At 58.0% G+C, this 18,299-nt stretch overlaps 2 protein-coding genes across 2 annotated transcripts; one reads left to right on the top strand and one right to left on the bottom strand.

Moving 5' to 3' along the window:
• Positions 1-4: 4 nt before the first annotated feature.
• On the bottom strand, positions 5-11,772 carry LOC148821087 (uncharacterized). Its single transcript, XM_088933425.1, has 15 exons — positions 10,976-11,772; positions 10,822-10,892; positions 10,676-10,721; positions 10,513-10,551; positions 9,705-9,738; positions 8,840-8,935; positions 7,479-8,269; positions 7,161-7,287; positions 6,876-7,085; positions 6,592-6,678; positions 4,804-4,866; positions 4,579-4,677; positions 3,735-3,868; positions 2,676-2,787; positions 5-907 (listed from the first exon to the last, which is right to left on the bottom strand). The coding sequence occupies exons 1-15, from the start codon at positions 11,119-11,121 to the stop codon at positions 767-769; spliced, it is 2,196 nt and encodes a 731-aa protein (XP_088789551.1). The 5' UTR covers positions 11,122-11,772; the 3' UTR covers positions 5-766.
• A 2,408-nt stretch (positions 11,773-14,180) lies between these two features.
• slbp2 (stem-loop binding protein 2) lies at positions 14,181-17,971 on the top strand. Its single transcript, XM_088932931.1, has 8 exons — positions 14,181-14,227; positions 14,548-14,679; positions 15,550-15,630; positions 15,998-16,081; positions 16,194-16,340; positions 17,047-17,217; positions 17,687-17,774; positions 17,855-17,971. The coding sequence occupies exons 1-8, from the start codon at positions 14,181-14,183 to the stop codon at positions 17,969-17,971; spliced, it is 867 nt and encodes a 288-aa protein (XP_088789057.1).
• The last annotated feature ends 328 nt before the right edge of the window (positions 17,972-18,299 follow it).

The following is an 18,299-nucleotide window of genomic DNA, read 5'->3' as shown; positions in this document are numbered from 1 at the left end:
CACTTCCTGGATACATGGACACATAACCCCCCAGGAGTAAATTACTTCATCCCTGACCTATCTCCCCCCCATCATTAAAAACAATCCAGACAGGAGCTATCTTCCCTCCCATCCACTAGGGGGCATGCTCGAGTGCAGAGAACACCCCCACCCGAGCTCCCTCCGGATTCTCACTGACAGACCCCTCTGCTCCACAACAACATGCATCATTCATTCCTGGGGCTGGGCCACTGCTCACAACAACAGCTCCTGCTTCTCCACCATTAAGACATCCTCACATAACAAAGAACAACCGGACCTCAAAGACTGGCAGTGATGGAAGGACTGTTCCTTCGTTGGAGTGTAAAGTTACTGACGCAGCTTCCAATGACACTGACGGCTGAAGCTTCACCCGGGCCCTCCCCTTCTCCTCAGCCAACCAGCACAGCAGCAGAGCCGAGGCCACGCCCCCTTGACCACTTGGGTAAATGGCAGGCGATGTTCTCAACAATTGTGATGCCAGATGCCGTGTCAGACAACGACATCATCCTCCTCCCACGATGTCAGAAGATGGGCGTCGGCAACGGAGACGTGCTCAGACATTTTAAGCGTTACAGAATCGTCTGGTTTCCGGTGCAGAACATCAGCATGAATGTCCTCATCATATCGGACCCGCGTCGCTCCCGGGGCAGAAATCGTACATGATTGAAGGTTACTGTGGGAGGCTGCGATCGGCTCAGAGGTGGAGGAGACCGAGGCGGTGGTCGCGGTTGCAGGACGGCGCAGCTCAAATCTTCATGAGGCGCGAGATCTGCTCCCGGCGCCGCCTCTCCCCGGCCCAGGAGCGAGAGTGCGTGCGGAACCGCAGCAGCTCCTCGCGGTGATCCTCACTGTTCATGGGACAGTACGCCTGCGGCTCGCACAGCTCCTGGGGCAACGAGAGAGATAGAGAGAGGTGTACCGCCATACCGCACAGCTCAGGGAGTAACGAGAGAGATAGATGTACCGCCATACCGCACAGCTCAGGGAGTAACGAGAGAGATAGATGTACCGCCATACCGCACAGCCCAGGGAGTAACGAGAGAGAGAGATAGAGAGAGGTGTACCGCCATACCGCACAGCTCAGGGAGTAACGAGAGAGATAGATGTACCGCCATACCGCACAGCCCAGGGAGTAACGAGAGAGAGAGATAGAGAGAGGTGTACCGCCATACCGCACAGCTCAGGGAGTAACGAGAGAGATAGATGTACCGCCATACCGCACAGCCCAGGGAGTAACGAGAGAGATAGATGTACCGCCATACCGCACAGCCCAGGGAGTAACGAGAGAGATAGATGTACCGCCATACCGCACAGCCCAGGGAGTAACGAGAGAGATAGATGTACCGCCATACCGCACAGCCCAGGGAGTAACGAGAGAGATAGATGTACCGCCATACCGCACAGCCCAGGGAGTAACGAGAGAGATAGATGTACCGCCATACCGCACAGCCCAGGGAGTAACGAGAGAGATAGATGTACCGCCATACCGCACAGCCCAGGGAGTAACGAGAGAGAGAGATAGAGAGAGGTGTACCGCCATACCGCACAGCTCAGGGAGTAACGAGAGAGATAGATGTACCGCCATACCGCACAGCTCAGGGAGTAACGAGAGAGATAGATGTACCGCCATACCGCACAGCTCAGGGAGTAACGAGAGAGAGAGACATACCGCCATACCGCACAGCTCAGGGAGTAACGAGAATACAGACAGAGATGTACTGCCATACTGCACAGATCTGGGAGTAACGAGAGAGATAGAGAGAGATATACTGCCATACTGCACAGATCTGGGAGTAACGAGAGAGATAGAGAGAGATATACCGCCATACCGCACAGCACAGGGAGTAACGAGAGAGAGAGATAGAGAGAGGTGTACCGCCATACCGCACAGCTCAGGGAGTAACGAGAGAGATAGATGTACCGCCATACCGCACAGCTCAGGGAGTAACGAGAGAGAGAGACGTACCGCCATACCGCACAGCTCAGGGAGTAACGAGAATACAGACAGAGATGTACTGCCATACTGCACAGATCTGGGAGTAACGAGAGAGATAGAGAGAGATATACTGCCATACTGCACAGATCTGGGAGTAACGAGAGAGATAGAGAGAGATATACCGCCATACTGCACAGATCTGGGAGTAACGAGAGAGATAGAGAGAGATATACCGCCATACTGCACAGATCTGGGAGTAACGAGAATACAGACAGAGACCACCATAGCTCAGAGCTGTGGAAGTATCAAGACAGACAGTCCGCGAATGTAAATTACAACAGCTGGGAAGAGACAAAGAGCACGAGTGAGATATCCACAGCTCCTGGAGAACAGAGTTTCCACAGTTCAGCAGAGGCCAAGTTAAAAATAGTGTTAGAGGAACACAAGGAGACAGCTGAATACATAGCAACCTGCCACAACAGGCCGGACACAGCACCAGAGCCTACGGTCCAGAGCCCTGCTCCGTACAGGGGCTCAGGGATCATCGGAATCACGGCTCCTGAAGTCTCCAGCCCTTCCCGTCTCTCCAGGTGAACCTCCGAGGCAGGACGGACAGGGACTGGCCCTGCCTGTAGCTACCTCTGGGTCCAAGACTGGAGACACAGAGCGCGAGGTGGGGTGGGGGGGGGGTAGGGGTTTAAAGTCAATGGGCGCTCACCTTGTGCAGCGGGAAGAAGTCCCGGTACCCCCCCTTGAGGATGTAGAGCTCGGGGTAGTGCAGGGCGGGGTAATCGTTCACACTGCGGTCCTCTCTGCGCAGTAACCTGCACCTGGGGGAGACAGAGCGGACCGCACTCACCTTCAACCACATCACACCACAGGTCAAACTCTCGCACACAAACTTTAGCTCTACTGGACCCCAAACAGACACTACACACTGGCTGAATACCTCAACAGGGTAAGAAACAGCAAAGAGATACGGACCCTGATGAAGACCAGGCTCAGTGACCACAGCCTGGCCATAGAAACGACACAGACAGACCTGACTGTCCAGAGAGGACAGGCTCAGTGACCACAGCCTGGACATAGAAACTGGACACAGACAGACCTGACTGCCCAGAGAGGACAGGCTGTACTCCCACTCCCAAAAGGGCGAAACAGAGACAGAAACAGAGACATATCAGTCATGCCAATAAGGCTTGTGGAATTGAATGGAGTGGACGGGGGGGGGGGGGAGAGAGAGGGAAGATCTCATTATGAAACTGTTTTCAAAGACTTTTCCTTCACCACCCCCCACAATTCTCATCATCGCTCTGCTCCCCAGCTCGTTCAGCTGGAATTTATAACGATCCCACTCTGACAAGGGCTGTTGCTTTCTTCTTTCCAGCTCTTTGTAACAGACGTGGCGGAGGAGTGCTAATTTACTGCACATGCAGACCTGGGCCGGCTGCCTGTGCAATTACTGGAAGTACAAAGCCCCTAAACCCGCAGCAAAACGCAGCAGCAGCGAGGCTGTGTTCAGCGGCGGACGGAGCAATGCGTTTGAAGACTAGCGCCCTTAATGGCCAGCACCGATTTACCCCCCCCCCCGAGGGGCTGAAAATGGAGGAGTCCTGCTCTGCACACCACAGGAAAATGGACCGGACCATTCCCCCACAGGGGTGTTCCTGCTGGGACTCCGTCAGTAAGTCTTAACGAAGCGAGGGCTCGGCCCGAATGAGGGAGGCTAGGTAGAGGATTCTGGGCTGCGCCTGCCACAGCTCGGAGCGGAGCTTACATCCTGGGCGCCCTCTCGGAGGAGAACTCGCAGTGCAGGACGACGATCACCCTGCGGTCCAGACTGCGCACCGCGACGGGCTGGCGCAGGAGGCGCTGCACTGCTGCGTCCGGGTCGTGGAGGTTCAGCGCCCCCTAGTGGAGAGACAGACAGGCAGCTCTGAGATGGTGCCCCACAGCTCGGAGGCACAACGCCCCCTTTTAAGACATCAGACAACTTCTGCGAACTGGCATTTGAAGGTAAAGCCCAGAGACTGCGATTCAAGCGCTCTCACATTCTCGTTACAAAGATTTACTGCGACACCCGAGCAGCAGCGTCCGAGGCACCTTACAGGGTAAAAATCAAAATAACACTCAACAGAACGAAAGGAACAGAAAAGAGAGATTAGAACTTTGGCGAAAAAGAAAAGAGATGTGAATGAAAAGCCTGACTAAACGGCTCGGCCTGCAGTCTAGGTCTGAGCTCCCGCGCTGTGCAGCGGGGCTCTGAAAGCTTGCCCCCCGAGACGCCCCCACCTGCCAGGAGGCGCTAGAAGATGTGCCTCAGCCGGGCACACAGGGGGCGAGCAGAGGGGAGCTGGGGGGGGATTCGGGGCTGCGGGGCTGGAGCTCAGCGTGCTGGGGGAAGGGGGAGCCAGCGAGGACGTGTCAGGATTGGGGGGTGACGTGCTCACTTGGCCCTGAAGACGTTAGAAGTGGCGCAGCTGAGATCTGGAGCGTGGAAGCTTGTTTAGGGGGCAGGAAGGGAGACCCCTGTGAAGACTGTTCCGGTAACCCAGCCGAGCGGCGATGGAGACGCGGCCCAGCCTGTCCGCATCAGCGCCGCCAGGACCCCCCCCCCTCACCTTGATGTGTCCACCCTGGAACTCGTAGGGGTAGCGGCAGTCCACCACCAGGGACCGCTCCACCAGGCTGCTGAACTCGCCCCGCAGCAGAGCGCCCATCTGGGGGGGGGGGGGGGAGAGAGAGAGAGAGAGAGAGAGAGAGAGAGCGCGGCCGTGAGCCCCAGCATGTGCGGAACAGGGAGGCGAGCGAGCTGCACCCCGCCGTCGCCCCGGCTCCCCGCTCACCGTCTCCGGCGTGATGTACTTCAGGTCCTGGTGTCTCCCGGTCACCGTGGGCAGGGCGTACACCTGCGGCACACAAACCACCTGGTCAACACGCGCCCGTGCCCGGGGCTGCCAAACCCAGCCCGACAGGCACCGAGGCCCGTGCCCGCTGCGCTGCCCTGATCCCCCGGACCCCCAGGGGAGGAGAGAGAAACTGTACAAGACCAGAGTGGGGCTCAGTCCTCCTGCAGCCCCACAGCACACAGATCAGGGGAGGAGAGAGAAACTGTACAAGACCAGAGTGGGGTTCAGTCCTCCTGCAGCCCCACAGCACACAGATCAGGGGAGGAGAGAGAAACTGTACAAGACCAGAGTGGGGTTCAGTCCTCCTGCAGCCCCACAGCACACAAATCAGGGGAGGAGAGAGAAACTGGACAAGACCAGAGTGGGGTTCAGCCCTCCTGCAGCCCCACGACACACAGATCAGGGGAGGAGAGAGAAACTGTCCAAGACCAGAGTGGGGTTCAGCCCTCCTGCAGCCCCACGACACACAGATCAGAGCAACTTAAGTTAAATCATAATCTTAAAAATAAAATCTCAGTTCTGTCACTAGCGATATTAATGAAGAATGGCTTTTGGCATACATGCGGTAAACTAAAGCTTATCCCTGCAAAGCAAAAGTTAATTTTGGGTCTCAAGCAAAATGTAGCACATTGCATGATGAGTTTGTAGGATCACAATTTCGGTTTCCCCATCTTGACCTTCTACGAACAGCATCTAGCAGGTAAAGCCTAGAGACTGGGATTCAAGCCCTCTCACATCCTCGTTACAAAGATTACAAGGACTTAGTTCAAGTTGAAGGTCTTTAGAGCAACAGCGACCTCTAGTGGTCAGAAAAGGCAGTGCTGCTTTTAGGACCATGGCTGCGCTGAGAGGGGTGTGCAAACGGATTAATAACCACAGCAAGGTCACAGAACAGAGGAGCCCATTCATCTTATTCGAATGTCAGTGATCCATCACAGCATCTCATCCAGCTTTTTAGCAGGGTATCCGTTTCAACACAGTTGGTCAGCTTGTAGCACACTCCCACCACCCTTTGTGTAAAGGGGTGCCTCCAGTTCTCAGTTGTAAATGCTGCTCCGCGTAGTTTCCAATAGCGCCTCCACTGTAAGATTCTGTTGATTCTGAACAAGTCCTAGACTGTATCTGGTTGCTTCTCTTAGTGAAGTAATTGATTAAATTTCTTTATGAAGGAAGTTATTCTAAATGTGGTCTTACTAGCGCCTTATACAATTCTGACACCAAATCAGCGCCCCACCTCTCACCACCTATCCATTTCATTTGCCTTTTTCCTTCTCCATCCCACGCAGAGGGCTGGTCAGCGGCTCAGCGCTCACACAGATGACAGCACTGTCACCGAGTGGCTCCGGGCTGGTTCGGTCAGGAATGACGGACCGTGAATTCACTCCCGGGTCCCAGAGCACCACTCTCTACAGCCGCGGAGAGGCCAGCCGGACACAAACTCTTGCCAGCTCTCAGGAGCTGCGAGCAGGACACACAGGACTAATTTCTTTAACTGGCATCTTTATACAGAAGCACTGACACAGCCGGGTGTGTAGTTGGACCAGTTGCCTCACTGGAGGGCATAGCAGCAGGGTCTCACCTGGGGTTCGAACCCTCAGCCTCCCAGAGACGTGAACCCTGAGCCCTGCTGCTGAGATGTGCACACACACACACACGCAGGAAGATGCGCGCACACACCCCGAGTGTGGCGGGCTGAGAGTCGGGAGTAAAGCAGGAGTGCCTGACCTTGCTGAAGTCCCCAATGAGCCCCAAGTCTCCGGGCTCCCCTCTCGTCTCCACGTCGGACAGAGACAGGGTCTTCTTCAGGAGCCGCTGTGGAGAGGAAGACCACTCTGACTCCCACGCCTCTGCTTCTGTCCCTCCTCCTCTATTTCCCCCCCACCTTCCTCCTACCTGCCCCCCCCCCCACCCATCCTCCATTTACACCCTCACCAGCCTCTCTTTCCCCTCCTTCCCACCTGTCCGACATGACACCCGCACCCTCCCCCGCTCCTCGCCCCTCCTCTTACCCCTCTCTTCCTGCCGTCTCCCTCCTCCTCCTCTTCCTCATGTATGGGGGCTGCGCTGCGCCAGCGCTTGGCCAGGGGACAGGGGTCGGGGTCGGGGTCGGGGTCGGGGGGGGCCGGCGCTCTCTTCAGGACGGGCCGGTCCAAACGCTCCGGCATGGAGGGCGACCGGACCAGCCTGCGACTGCCTCCGCGGGGGGGCTGGGGCTGGAGCTGGGGGGCAGGACCAAGATTAGCGGGGGGCTGCGGCTGTGCTGAGAGGTACACTCTCGCTGCAGTGGCACTTACCCAGGACACCTCCACTTCCTGGCTCATCAGGGGGTCAGAGAGCAGCCGGGCCATGCTGGAGGTCATGTGGGGGTTGCCACAGCTCTGAGAGGGGGAGAGGTCAAAACACTTCGCTGAGCGGCACGAGCTGCGGTGTAGGCAGCAGATAAGACATCAACACAGTGAAGAGGACATAGTAGAAACAAGAGCAAGAAATGCTCTATTTTCATAAAGAATGCAGGACTTTACTGCAGAAAGAGCCTTTGTTGTCTTCTACACAACCTAAATAAGTAAAGAAGAGCCACGACGCTCGTTGTTGAAAGCTCTGCCTCTGCTGACACAGCCCCGCCCTCCACAGCCATACAGAGCCCCGCCTCTGCTGACACAGCCCTGCCTCCACAGCCATACAGAGCCCCGCCTCTGCTGACACAGCCCCGCCCTCCACAGCCATACAGAGCCCCGCCCTCCACAGCCATACAGAGCCCCGCCTCTGCTGACAGCCCCGCCCTCCACAGCCATACAGAGCCCCGCCTCTGCTGACAGCCCCGCCCTCCACAGCCATACAGAGCCCCGCCTCTGCTGACACAGCCCCGCCCTCCACAGCCATACAGAGCCCCGCCCTCCACAGCCATACAAAGCCCCGCCCTCCACAGCCATACAGAGCCCCGCCTCTGCTGACAGCCCCGCCCTCCACAGCCATACAGAGCCCCGCCCTCCACAGCCATACAGAGCCCCGCCTCTGATGACAGCCCCGCCCTCCACAGCCATACAGAGCCCCGCCTCTGATAACACAGCCCTGCCTCCACAGCCATACAGAGCCCCGCCTCTGCTGACAGCCCCGCCCTCCACAGCCATACAGAGCCCCGCCTCTGCTGACACAGCCCCGCCCTCCATAGCCATACAGAGCCCCGCCTCTGCTGACAGCCCCGCCCTCCACAGCCATACAGAGCCCCCCCTCCACAGGTGCCAAGGGTCTGCCCCCAGCCTGCACTCCAGTGTGTTACCTCATCCAAGACCATTGTAAACCCATCCTGCTCGTCAGACTGCATCAGGACTGGGGAGGAAGGGGGACCGCGGGAGATGGGACTGCCCAGCCCGGCCACCTCGCAGTCCGGCCTGGTCTCCAGGACCTGGAGTACACGCAAGCACGGGTCAGAACCACGGGTCAGGGGCAGAGAAAAGGTTGATTTCAAATTTCTGGGAGCTCCATCAGAAAACACTGCTATAGGTCAACAATGCCCTTTACCAGTGTGCCCTGACAGACTGCCCCCTAGTGTTCGGGATAGAATCTGCACAAAACCTAATCTCGGAGAGGCCTGTGGCTCTGGATGAGACTGTGGCCTATAGCACAGCCAACACTACCCTCTGGTGCTCACATGGAGAACTAGAGAGAGGCACGGGCTTCTCCCTGAGACACTGGGTCCTAACCAGTACTGCAGCTGCACCCTTTGGTTCTCAAAATCTGGTCTCGCAACCCTGCTCAGAATCACTGAAGAAGACCAGTTCTTTATGCCTAACATTAGAATTCTATAATTATGAGAAAATTCCACTTTTGTGTTTACGTTCGCCTTAAATTACCTAGGTCTGATGAAACAAAGCAGTTGTACTGTGTAGTCTGCGCTTCAATTTGCATTTTCCCCGAGATTGAGAACTCCAGAACACTCTCCTGGACAACCAGAGAAACACAAGGCCGCACTCACATTCTCCTTGTTGTTGAAACAGGGACTGCTGGGGCCCCGCGCGCCGGGGCTGAGACCGCCTGAGCCGACCTTAGGGCTGCTGCACAGCAACCTGGGCTGAGAAACAGAAACACCGAGAGCAGTGAACAGGAGTGCTTCACCAGACGTGAACAAGTGTGACACACGTTCACCCAGGTAGAACGATTAGCAGATGACAGGTAGATAGCCAGCAGCGATATCACCCTGCAGCTCACACTGGCAGCCCGCTGAAGCCCAGCAGTTGTGGAGGGGAGACCTCCTGGGAAAGCTAAGGTTGCTGCTGGAAGAGGTGTTAGAGGGACCAGCAGGGGGCACTCACCCGCTGGACTATGTGGGTCCTAATGCCCCAGTATAGTGACAGGGACATACTGCAAATAAGGCACCGTCCTTCAGACGAGAGGTAAAGGAAAGGTCCTGACTCTCTGTGGTCATTAAAAACCCCAGGTTGTTTCTCAAAAAGAGTAGGGGTGTAACCCCGGCATCCTGGCCAAATTTCCCCCTGGCCTTTACCCATCATGGCCTCCTAATCATCCCCATCTCTGAGCTGGCTTCATCACTCTGCTCTCCTCCCCACTGAGAGCTGGTGTGTGGTGAGAGTACTGGAGCATCATCCAGGTGGGGCTGCACACTGGTGGTGGTGGAGGGGATCCCCCTTACCTGTAGAGCACTTTGAGCGCAGCATCCAGGAAAGCGCTATATAAGTGTATGGAATTTTTAAGCATTATAATTATTAGTGAAATAGTGCAGCCCAGGACCCAGATCTCGGGACAAGGTGACTCAGAGAGCCTCCTCCAGCCCCACTGCATGAACTCGAACCCCTGGCCTAGAGAGGGGGCTGATCTCTTACCAGCATGGACTTCAACCGCTTCATATGGCCCTTTCTGAAAGAGAGAGAACAGCAGGCCTGAGGCCGAGCAGACAACCGGTCATCCACAGACCCGCTGGCCGCCCGCCCGGCGACCAGACCGACCCGTCCAGCAAAGCACATGGCCAGCTGGGCAACCACAGCGACGGCCCAGCAGGGAACCGAACGCCTTGTTAACGACTCCATTCAGAGCGAAGAGTCGCCGGCAGGACTGCCAGAGGCCGGGCTGAGAAGGATACTCAGGCTGGAGCGAGCGTGAGACTGTCAGTGAGACTCCTGATCCACTCCCGGCTTTACAGTTTACTACAGTCACGGACACTACTTAAGGAACAGGAGAAAGACATCAGCCATACTGTCTAGGGCCCAGCATGGGCCACGTGCCATGTTACTGACCATCAGTGATCTCTCTGTTGAACCTGTCATTTCAGCTTTTACTTGATCTGTAATGTCCATCCATCCCAACTCACCCCACCCTCTCCACTGCTGCCCCCTCCTCCCCAGTCCCTACCACACCCTCCCTACTCCTGGCCCCTCCCTTCCCCAGGCCATACCCACTCCTGGCCTCCCCCCTCCCCCCTCCCCCCAGGCCATACGCCGCCCTCCCCAGTCCTGGCCTCTCCCCCCCCCGGCCATACCCCGCCCTCCACAGTCCCTACCCCGCCCTCCCCACTCCTGGCCCCTCCCCTCCCCAGTCCCTACCCCGCCCTCCCCACTCCTGGCCCCTCCCCTCCCCAGTCCCTACCCCGCCCTCCCCACTCCTGGCCCCTCCCCTCTGACCCCACACACTCACTTGTTTTTCTCCGAGTCTGGGGTCACTTTCTGGGGGAAACTGGGAAGACAGAAGAAAGCAAAACTGGATTAAAAAGTTACAATCACATACATATAGACCCAGATGTGGCCAGCGTGGCCAGAGAGAGACTCCGCGGCGGTCAGCAGACACTGGAAGGAGTTACCTCGGGGCCGGAGAGTCTGGAGGACAGCGGGGGGAAAGCAGCTGGTCTGGGGAGACACAAACACAGACAGACATGAGGACAGGGAGACAGGAGGCGCCGGGCAGACAGCCGGCTCGGCTCGGCTCGGGTGGACAGGGCGGACTGACCGCTGTGCGCCGGGATCGGGGCGTCGCCGTCGCTGAGGCCCGACAGGTCCAGACACCGCCGGGGGGTGTCTCTGAAAGACACGGGCGAGGAGGTTATCGCCCTGGGCACGGGGCACGGGGCACGGGGCACGGCAGAGACCGGACCTGCACTCACCCGCTCTGGAAGGCGTTCAGGCTGCCGAGACTGTGCGTGAGCTCGGACACCGGGGACAGCAGGCGCTCCGGGGAGCCGGCCTCCCCCTCTCTCGCCAGGCTGAGCAGCAGCCGGCAGCCGGCGCGGAAAGACAGGCCCTCGCTCATCCTGACTCGGCGGCGCCCTGCGCTGCGGCCGGGACTCGGGTGCGGGAAGCCGGGCTCTGGGGGCTCAGCCTGCCGCGACCCGGGACACGCCTGGGCGTCGAGCGACGGCTCGACAGACGCGGTCCAAGCCTCCGCCGCGAAGCCAGCTAGCCGGGCGACTCCACAGCGCAGCTCCCTCTCCTGCGCGTGTTTCCCCGAGACCGCTTTCCTGCTGCGTGCTCGCGGCACAGGCGATTCTCGAACCGTCGGCAGCCGGACCCGGGCGTCTCGCGCCTGCCTGCCGCCCCGCTCGCGAGCTGGACCCTCACCCGCTCCCTCTCACCCCAACACGTCGGCTGCGAAAGAATAAGGACACGCGGCGCCCTGCGCTCGGATTGCGTCTCTCGGTTGGAATAAAACTCCAGGAGAACGCTAATATAGAGCAGAAAGTGCGGCTGTAGTTACAACACATAGGTCCTTAGAGCTGCACTTTTCCTCTTGATAGCAAAAAAAACGGTGCATTTCCGACATCGTGCTAACAAATGAACCAAATTGTGTTTAAATGCATCTTAATACTTGATGGAAAATTAATATTTTCTTATCTACTAATCTTAAACTCGCGATTCCGTAACAATCCCTCCTTTCCTGTAAAACCCTCCATCGCATTCCCCTAAACTCCCCAACACAGGATTTTAAATTTCACGCGCTGCGATCCGCCAATCACGGACCACGCTCCGCAGCGCGACGTCCGCGAAACGTGCGTCAAAGCACGCTCACGATAGCGTTTCAGGGCGCTGCATGTCTATTGGTCCATTCGGCTGTCCATCAAAGCGTGCCCCGAGGAAGGAGGGGCTGGAGAGTACGGCGCTGAGGGCTATTGGCCGGAAAGCTCAAGCGCGCTGAAGAAATATCCTGCGGCCCGTGACGTTTTTTCGTGGTTTTTATGTTATGTAGTTAAAGCACGCTGAATATCTGTACGTTTAACGACATAAAGAGTCAGTATAAAGAGAGCTCTTTCAAGAAGAATGCTGCCTAAGTGTAATTCGTGTTTTTTACTAGTTTCACAGGCTGTTGCAGACTCCCACGCGTGTCCCATTATCTGTAGGAATAACAACGAATCAGTGACAGATCCACGGGTGGTTTTTCCAACCAAAGGGTGATTTTTCTTGAATTAACTCGATAAGTGGGTTAAAACCTTTAACAGCCGGTCAGGACAAAATGAAAACTGCAGCGCGGTGCAGTCCTCGCACTGAACCTGTTGCTTGATTTCAGCCAAGAAGATGAAGTGTGAGCAGAGTACGACTGGACGAGGAGGAACCATCATCAGCACAACAAAGAATAAAATCCTTTACTGCGACACTGTCTTTTCCACCATTTTTTTTTGGGGGGGGGGTGAAATCGAACGGTACAGCTGAGTCTGTTTCCCCCCCAAGTTGCAGAAAGTCTTAAGATAAAAATGCGACCCGATTATAATTGGTTGGAAAAAATAACCTAAATAACGAAAAAAATGTATCTTAAAAACCTTTGTTTTCACTGGAATGTTGTTGAGCTGTGATGCGTCTCCCAGCTCTGCCCCCCTGTTGACCATCGGGGTTCGGGGGGTAGGGGAGGGACTGTCTCCCTCCCCTGGGGGGCAGTGCTGAGCGGCACAGCACCTGCAGCCGTGATGTCACACGGCCTGTCTGGGGATCCCCCGCCCCAGCAACACCGTGAGCTCTGACTGCAAGAGCTCCAGGGGCATCTCAGCGTGGGCGACTGGCCTCACGACAGCCTCGTTCTAGCGGGCCTGGGCTCTCGGACCTGGATCAGGGTCGATTTGGGTCAGTAAAAAGGTAGTGCAGGTGTAAGCTTTACTCTCAGCAAGAAGCCCGTCACATTGACCTGAAATCTAGATTAATGCAACAAATTGCTTCACAACAAACTGTGCTTAAGACCAGTGGTTGTGCGTGTTCAATACCTTTGCTCAGATTTATAGCTACAGTGTGGACCGTCTGAATATGTGACAGTCATGTACATCATGCTAATGATGGAAACTGTGCTTTATGGGCTCCTAAGACTAGCTAACACCCACTGCAGTCACACGTTTATAGATGTCTTTCAATGGAATTGACTGACAGGATTGTCTTTTTGTGATCAATATTCACATTTCTGAGTCTGGAATTTTTTTTTTACTTGTACACGAACGCTGTGAATTGTTTTTCTTCTAATAAAAGCAGCCTTGTTTGGCCCTGTGGGGGGGGGGGGGGGGTGTAATGAGGATATCTGTGCAGTCCAGAGCACCTACTACATCAGGAAATCCCACTGGAAAAAAAGCTTTGATCAGGGTACATAGCTACAGGGAACAGAAGCTACATGGCCAGTGCATAATATTGGCATGATGCATGTACGAGCAGTACAAACCGTGTAGGGGCATAAGACAGTCAGTGTAGAGTATACTTTGTCTGCAGATAAGGTATGTTTCAAATAAAAATGATCAGCAATCTGTAAATGGCGATCTCAAAACCTTCATTCTCTCCGAAAACTCTAACGTCAGCTGGAGCCTCATGAAAAGTGACGTCATTTTTGTTCGCGTGAGTCTGCTCTATGAGCCGAGCTCTTAACCACAAAGTCAGGCTAAATTTGATTTAGACTGCCCGGAGAAAGTTTACTAATAGAAGATATGTTGATATACTTACAAACCCCGATATAAGCCAAACCCGCTTCCGTGAAAGCCAAAAACCGGACTTTTGTCAACACGTTTACTAAACTCACCCAGCTAAATGAAACATTCCTTACAGCTTATTTTATTTCTGATACAGTTCAGTGACATATCTCCCCTTGCTTCGTATAAATATATGAATTATAAAACACCATTAAACAAACTCTTCATTTTCCTAACTGCTCTTGTTAATAAAATATCCCCGCACAAATTCGAGCGCAGACTCTCAGTTTCATTGGTTGGACTGAGCGTCGCTAAAGCGGAAGTCCAGCCCTGCTTCCTGTGTCTACCTGCGCGGAGCCCCGCCCCCGGTCACCTGGCGGGTATTTAAGCCCCCAGGCGGCGGCAGATCAGTTTGGCTGTTACTGCAGCCCCGAACAGCATGACCAGCAGCTTTCACCCCGCTTCGCCAAACCCGCCGGACCACAGGTCTGGAGCGCTTGCGTGTGCACGCGTTTCTTGCGGCGAGTGATGAGTTGATTCCCGATCCGCTTCTGTCGGGGTTTCTGGAGGCGAGGCGAGGCGCGGGCGGTGCGGGCCGGCGCGCGGACGAGCTGCAGTCTGTCGCAGAGCGTGTTCTCGGGACAGCGCGCGCCCGCTCCGTCTGCGTCACGGCCCGCGAGCCCCCCCCCCCCCCCGGAAGTGCCTGGGGGGAGGTGGCGTTGTCTCCGCCCGGTCCCTGTATCGGCGCTGCTCCAGGTCAGAGGCCACGCAGCTAACCGGCGTCTCCCCTGCCCTTCCTCCTGCAGGCTGTGGCCGGTACCGGCCTGGCCCGGTGCCCTGGACCTGGACCTGGCCTGTTGGGACCCGCTGCCCCAGACCTGCGTGCCAGAGCCCTGGCTGCTCCCGGGCTGCAGCTCCGTGTACAACAGGCTGGTGAGGTGAGGGGCGCTGACCCACTCCTGGGCACTTCTCTGCACAGACGCGGGTTCAGGAGGAAGATCTAACTCCAGCAGCTTATTATTAGAGGCCAAAGGCTAAATAAGCTTGTAAGAATCCAGGTTAACAGCTTCAACAACAAGGCTGGGCTGCTTGTTCCACACTCCCACCACCCTTTGTGTAAAGTGCCTCCACTTCTCAGTGCTAGATGCTCTTCCCTGTAGCTTCCACTGGTGTTCTCTGGTTTGCTTCTCTGGTTCTGAAGTCCCCCTGGTTGACTGTCAGTCTTTCAGGATTTGGGGTGCTTGTTTCAGGTCCCCTCTTGGTCTTCTGTTTAAGACTACAGAATCTGTCCCTTGACCCAGTTGCTGCAGGACAGGCCTCCGAGCCTGTGAAAGTAAGTTGTTACTCGTCTCGGGAGCATCTTGTATTCAAGAGTGTGGCGCTGAAGTAACCTGGTGACCTGAACCGTCCTCAGCTCTCAGTGAGGTCTTGCTGGAGTGTGACAGTTTTGACAGGGTTCGACTTGGTTTAGATCCTGCGCTGTTGACCCTGCGTCCTCTCTCTGCTGGCCTGTTTCCTCGCTTCCTCAGTGTCCGGCAGATGACCACAGTGACCACGATGTCAACCCCACATCTCCCCTGGTCTCACAAGCAGCCTCTCCCAGCTCGGGGTGTCTTTCTCTGAGGCAGCTGCGGACAGGCGCTTGGGGTGTCCTCAGGTGTCTGTGCGGCTCTGCGTAGCCCTCTGCCTGCTGTCCAGCTCTCCCGCGGGTCTGGCGGCTCTCCCGTCGGCTGTGGAGCCCATGTGTGAGAAAACGGGGGGCGTGGGGCGCTACCGAGGTCCCTCATTGTCTCTGTTGCTCCCTGTAGCAGCTCATCGGAGGCGGCGCAGCCCCAGTGCAGGATGACCGGAGAGTCTGACCAGGGGAGCGTCCCCCACAAACCTCACAGGTATGCCGTCTCGCCAGCAGGGGGCGCCCGTGCCTGCCTGGACTTGGGGCTACCCCTGTCCTGAGGCGTGGCGGTGGCAGTTGGGGTGCGATCAGGGCGGAGGATGTGTAGGTTCGTGCGGAGCGCGAGGCGGGGGAAACGAGGCGTGCTGCAGAGAGGGGGTGCTCCCAGCTGAACACAGCGCCCCCTGGAGTCCCCGGAGTGGAAGTGACCCATTAGCACCTGAGCAGTGGGGTCCAGTCTGGAAGCAGCACAGCTGTTGGGGTGCCCTGGTGGGGGGGGGGTGTGCGCGTCAGGCCAGGGCTGAGCTGAGCCCCCCACCGGAATGTCCCGTCCGGCTCACGTCCTGCTGTCCCCGTCCCCGCAGAGCGTCCATTCTGGAGCGCTGTATTCTGAGGCTGTCCACCGCCAGCGTCGCCGTGGGGACCGAGGACCTGGACCGGGCCGGGAGGTGAGGAGGAGGAGGGGTCCGCTCTGCACGTCCAGCTGGCTCTCCTGCTCCCCTCTTGTCTGCCCTGACGCCGTGCGGGGGCCCCCCCTCGGCCTCCCCCTCCTCTCCGCAGCCCCCAGCCCGACGGCTCCCCCTGCTCCCGGGCCCTGGACCCGTCCCGCTGCGAGACCAATGATGCGGTTCTGAAGCGCCGGCAGAAGCAGATCCAGTACGGCAAGAACACCAGCGGCTACCAGAACTACCTGCGCGAGGTGCCCAAGTAAGAGCACCCCAACACCCCGACACCCCAACACCCTGACACCCCCACACCCAGAACTACCTGCGCGAGGTGCCCAAGTAAGAGCACCCCTACACCCCGACACCCCAACACCCTGACACCCCCACACCCAGAACTACCTGCGCGAGGTGCCCAAGTAAGAGCACCCCAACACCCCGACACCCCCACGCCCAGAACTACCTGCAGGAGGTGCCCAAGTAAGAGCACCCCCACACCCAGAACTACCTGCGCGAGGTGCCCAAGTAAGAGCACCCCAACACCCCGACACCCCCACGCCCAGAACTACCTGCGTGAGGTGCCCAAGTAAGAGCGCCCCCACACCCTGACACCCCAACACCCTGACACCCCCACACCCAGAACTACCTGTGCGAGGTGCCCAAGTAAGAGCACCCCAACACCCCGACACCCCCAAACCCAGAACTACCTGCGCGAGGTGCCCAAGTAAGAGCGCCCCCACACCCTGACACCCCAACACCCTGACACCCCCACACCCAGAGCTACCTGCGTGAGGTGCCCAAGTAAGAGCGCCCCCACACCCTGACACCCCCACACCCAGAACTACCTGTGACAGGTTCCCAAGTAAGTGTGCCCCAAAACCCCCCTTAACTGAAACCCCTCTGCACCATTGCTCCTGCCACCCCCACACCTCAGTACCCCGACAGCAGCGAGCCTCCCTGTACTCTCCCAGGAGGCAGCGGATCCCGGGGCTGCACCCCCGTACCCCCAACAAGTACAGGAAGTACAGCCGGCGCTCCTGGGACATGCAGGTGCGGCTGTGGAGGCGAGCGCTGCACGCCTGGGACCCCCCTGCAGACACCTCCGAGCCCCAAGAGCGAGAGGGGCACCCCGAGGATGAGCCGTGAGTACTGGGGGACAGGGAGGGGGACCCTGAGGATGAGCAGTGAGGACTGAGGGACAGAGAGGGGGACCCCAAGGATGAGCCGTGAGTACTGGGGGACAGGGAAGGGGACCCCAAGGATGAGCCGTGAGTACTGGGGGACAGGGAGGGGGACCCCAAGGATGAGCAGTGAGGACTGAGGGTCAGGGAGGGGGACCCCAAGGATGAGCCGTGAGTACTGGGGGACAGGGAGGGGGACCCCGAGGATCAGCAGTGAGGACTGGGGGGGACAGAGGGAGAGGGATCGCAGGCCGTTCACACACAGGAATTACTGCTGTCCACCTGTCCCTGGGAGTGAGTGGGGTGCGCAGTGCACCCCGAGATCCCTGGGAGGGGCCTGTGTCCTGCAGAACCCAGCCGGGCTGGCCCAGGACATGCAGCCCCGGGTTCGAGTCCGGGCTGGCTGTGCTGACTCGGCTCTGCGTTCCAGACCGGGATGGCCGGGGCCGACGCCCAGGGGAGACTCCGGGGTGCCGCCGCCGCCCCCCCTGTCCGCTTGCCACAGCTGGTCTCCTCAGGTAGGCCCGCCCCCCGGCCCGGCCCCGGCCGCGCCTCCTCCTGCCTGCGGCCCCCTCCTGAGGTGTGCCCCTGTCCCCAGGTTCAGGAGCCCGGCCCGGGCGGCCTCCCCTGCGCCCCGCTCTCCGCCGACCACGACCTGCTGGACTGGCTGCACTGGCTCATGGAGACGGAGCGCTGCCAGCCGCCGCCACACTGACCCGCTGACCGCCGCTCCCCAGACACCCCCCCTCCCCCAGTCCCGGGAGTCTCGAGCTTCCCCCCCGAGAGCTCCGTCCTCGTGCACCCACCGCCACCGCGCACCCCGCTGTTGTCGTCACCCTCTCACCCTCTCACCCTCTCACCGAGCCACCGGACTGCCCACGCGGCACCTCGAGCCCCAACACCCAACACCCAACACCCAACACCCAACACCCAACACCCAACACCCAACACCCAACACCCAACACCCGCACGCTCAGACCCCCCCGGACACCGTTCGTTTTGCAACACACACACAGAGCACTCGCACACAGACCCACACCCCC

Source organism: Atractosteus spatula, chromosome 14 (genome assembly GCF_055471065.1).
Source record: "Atractosteus spatula isolate fAtrSpa1 chromosome 14, fAtrSpa1.hap1, whole genome shotgun sequence".
Taxonomy (NCBI): domain Eukaryota; kingdom Metazoa; phylum Chordata; class Actinopteri; order Semionotiformes; family Lepisosteidae; genus Atractosteus; species Atractosteus spatula.
This window is presented reverse-complemented; position numbering and strand designations above follow the sequence as displayed.

Bases quoted from the DNA above. Each gene is read 5' to 3' on its own strand.
- LOC148821087 (XM_088933425.1), bottom strand. From the start codon at position 11,121: ATGAGCGAGGGCCTGTCTTTCCGCGCCGGCTGCCGGCTGCTGCTCAGC. The intron at 7,288-7,478 runs GTCAGCAGAGGC...CCTACACCGCAG, and splicing joins GCTGTGGAGGGCGGGGCTGT to CTCGTGCCGCTCAGCGAAGT. The intron at 2,788-3,734 runs GTAAGCTCCGCT...TGTCTCCCCCAG, and splicing joins TCCGAGAGGGCGCCCAGGAT to GTGCAGGTTACTGCGCAGAG.
- slbp2 (XM_088932931.1), top strand. From the start codon at position 14,181: ATGACCAGCAGCTTTCACCCCGCTTCGCCAAACCCGCCGGACCACAG. The intron at 14,228-14,547 runs GTCTGGAGCGCT...TTCCTCCTGCAG, and splicing joins CCAAACCCGCCGGACCACAG to GCTGTGGCCGGTACCGGCCT. The intron at 16,082-16,193 runs GTGAGGAGGAGG...TCCTCTCCGCAG, and splicing joins GACCTGGACCGGGCCGGGAG to CCCCCAGCCCGACGGCTCCC.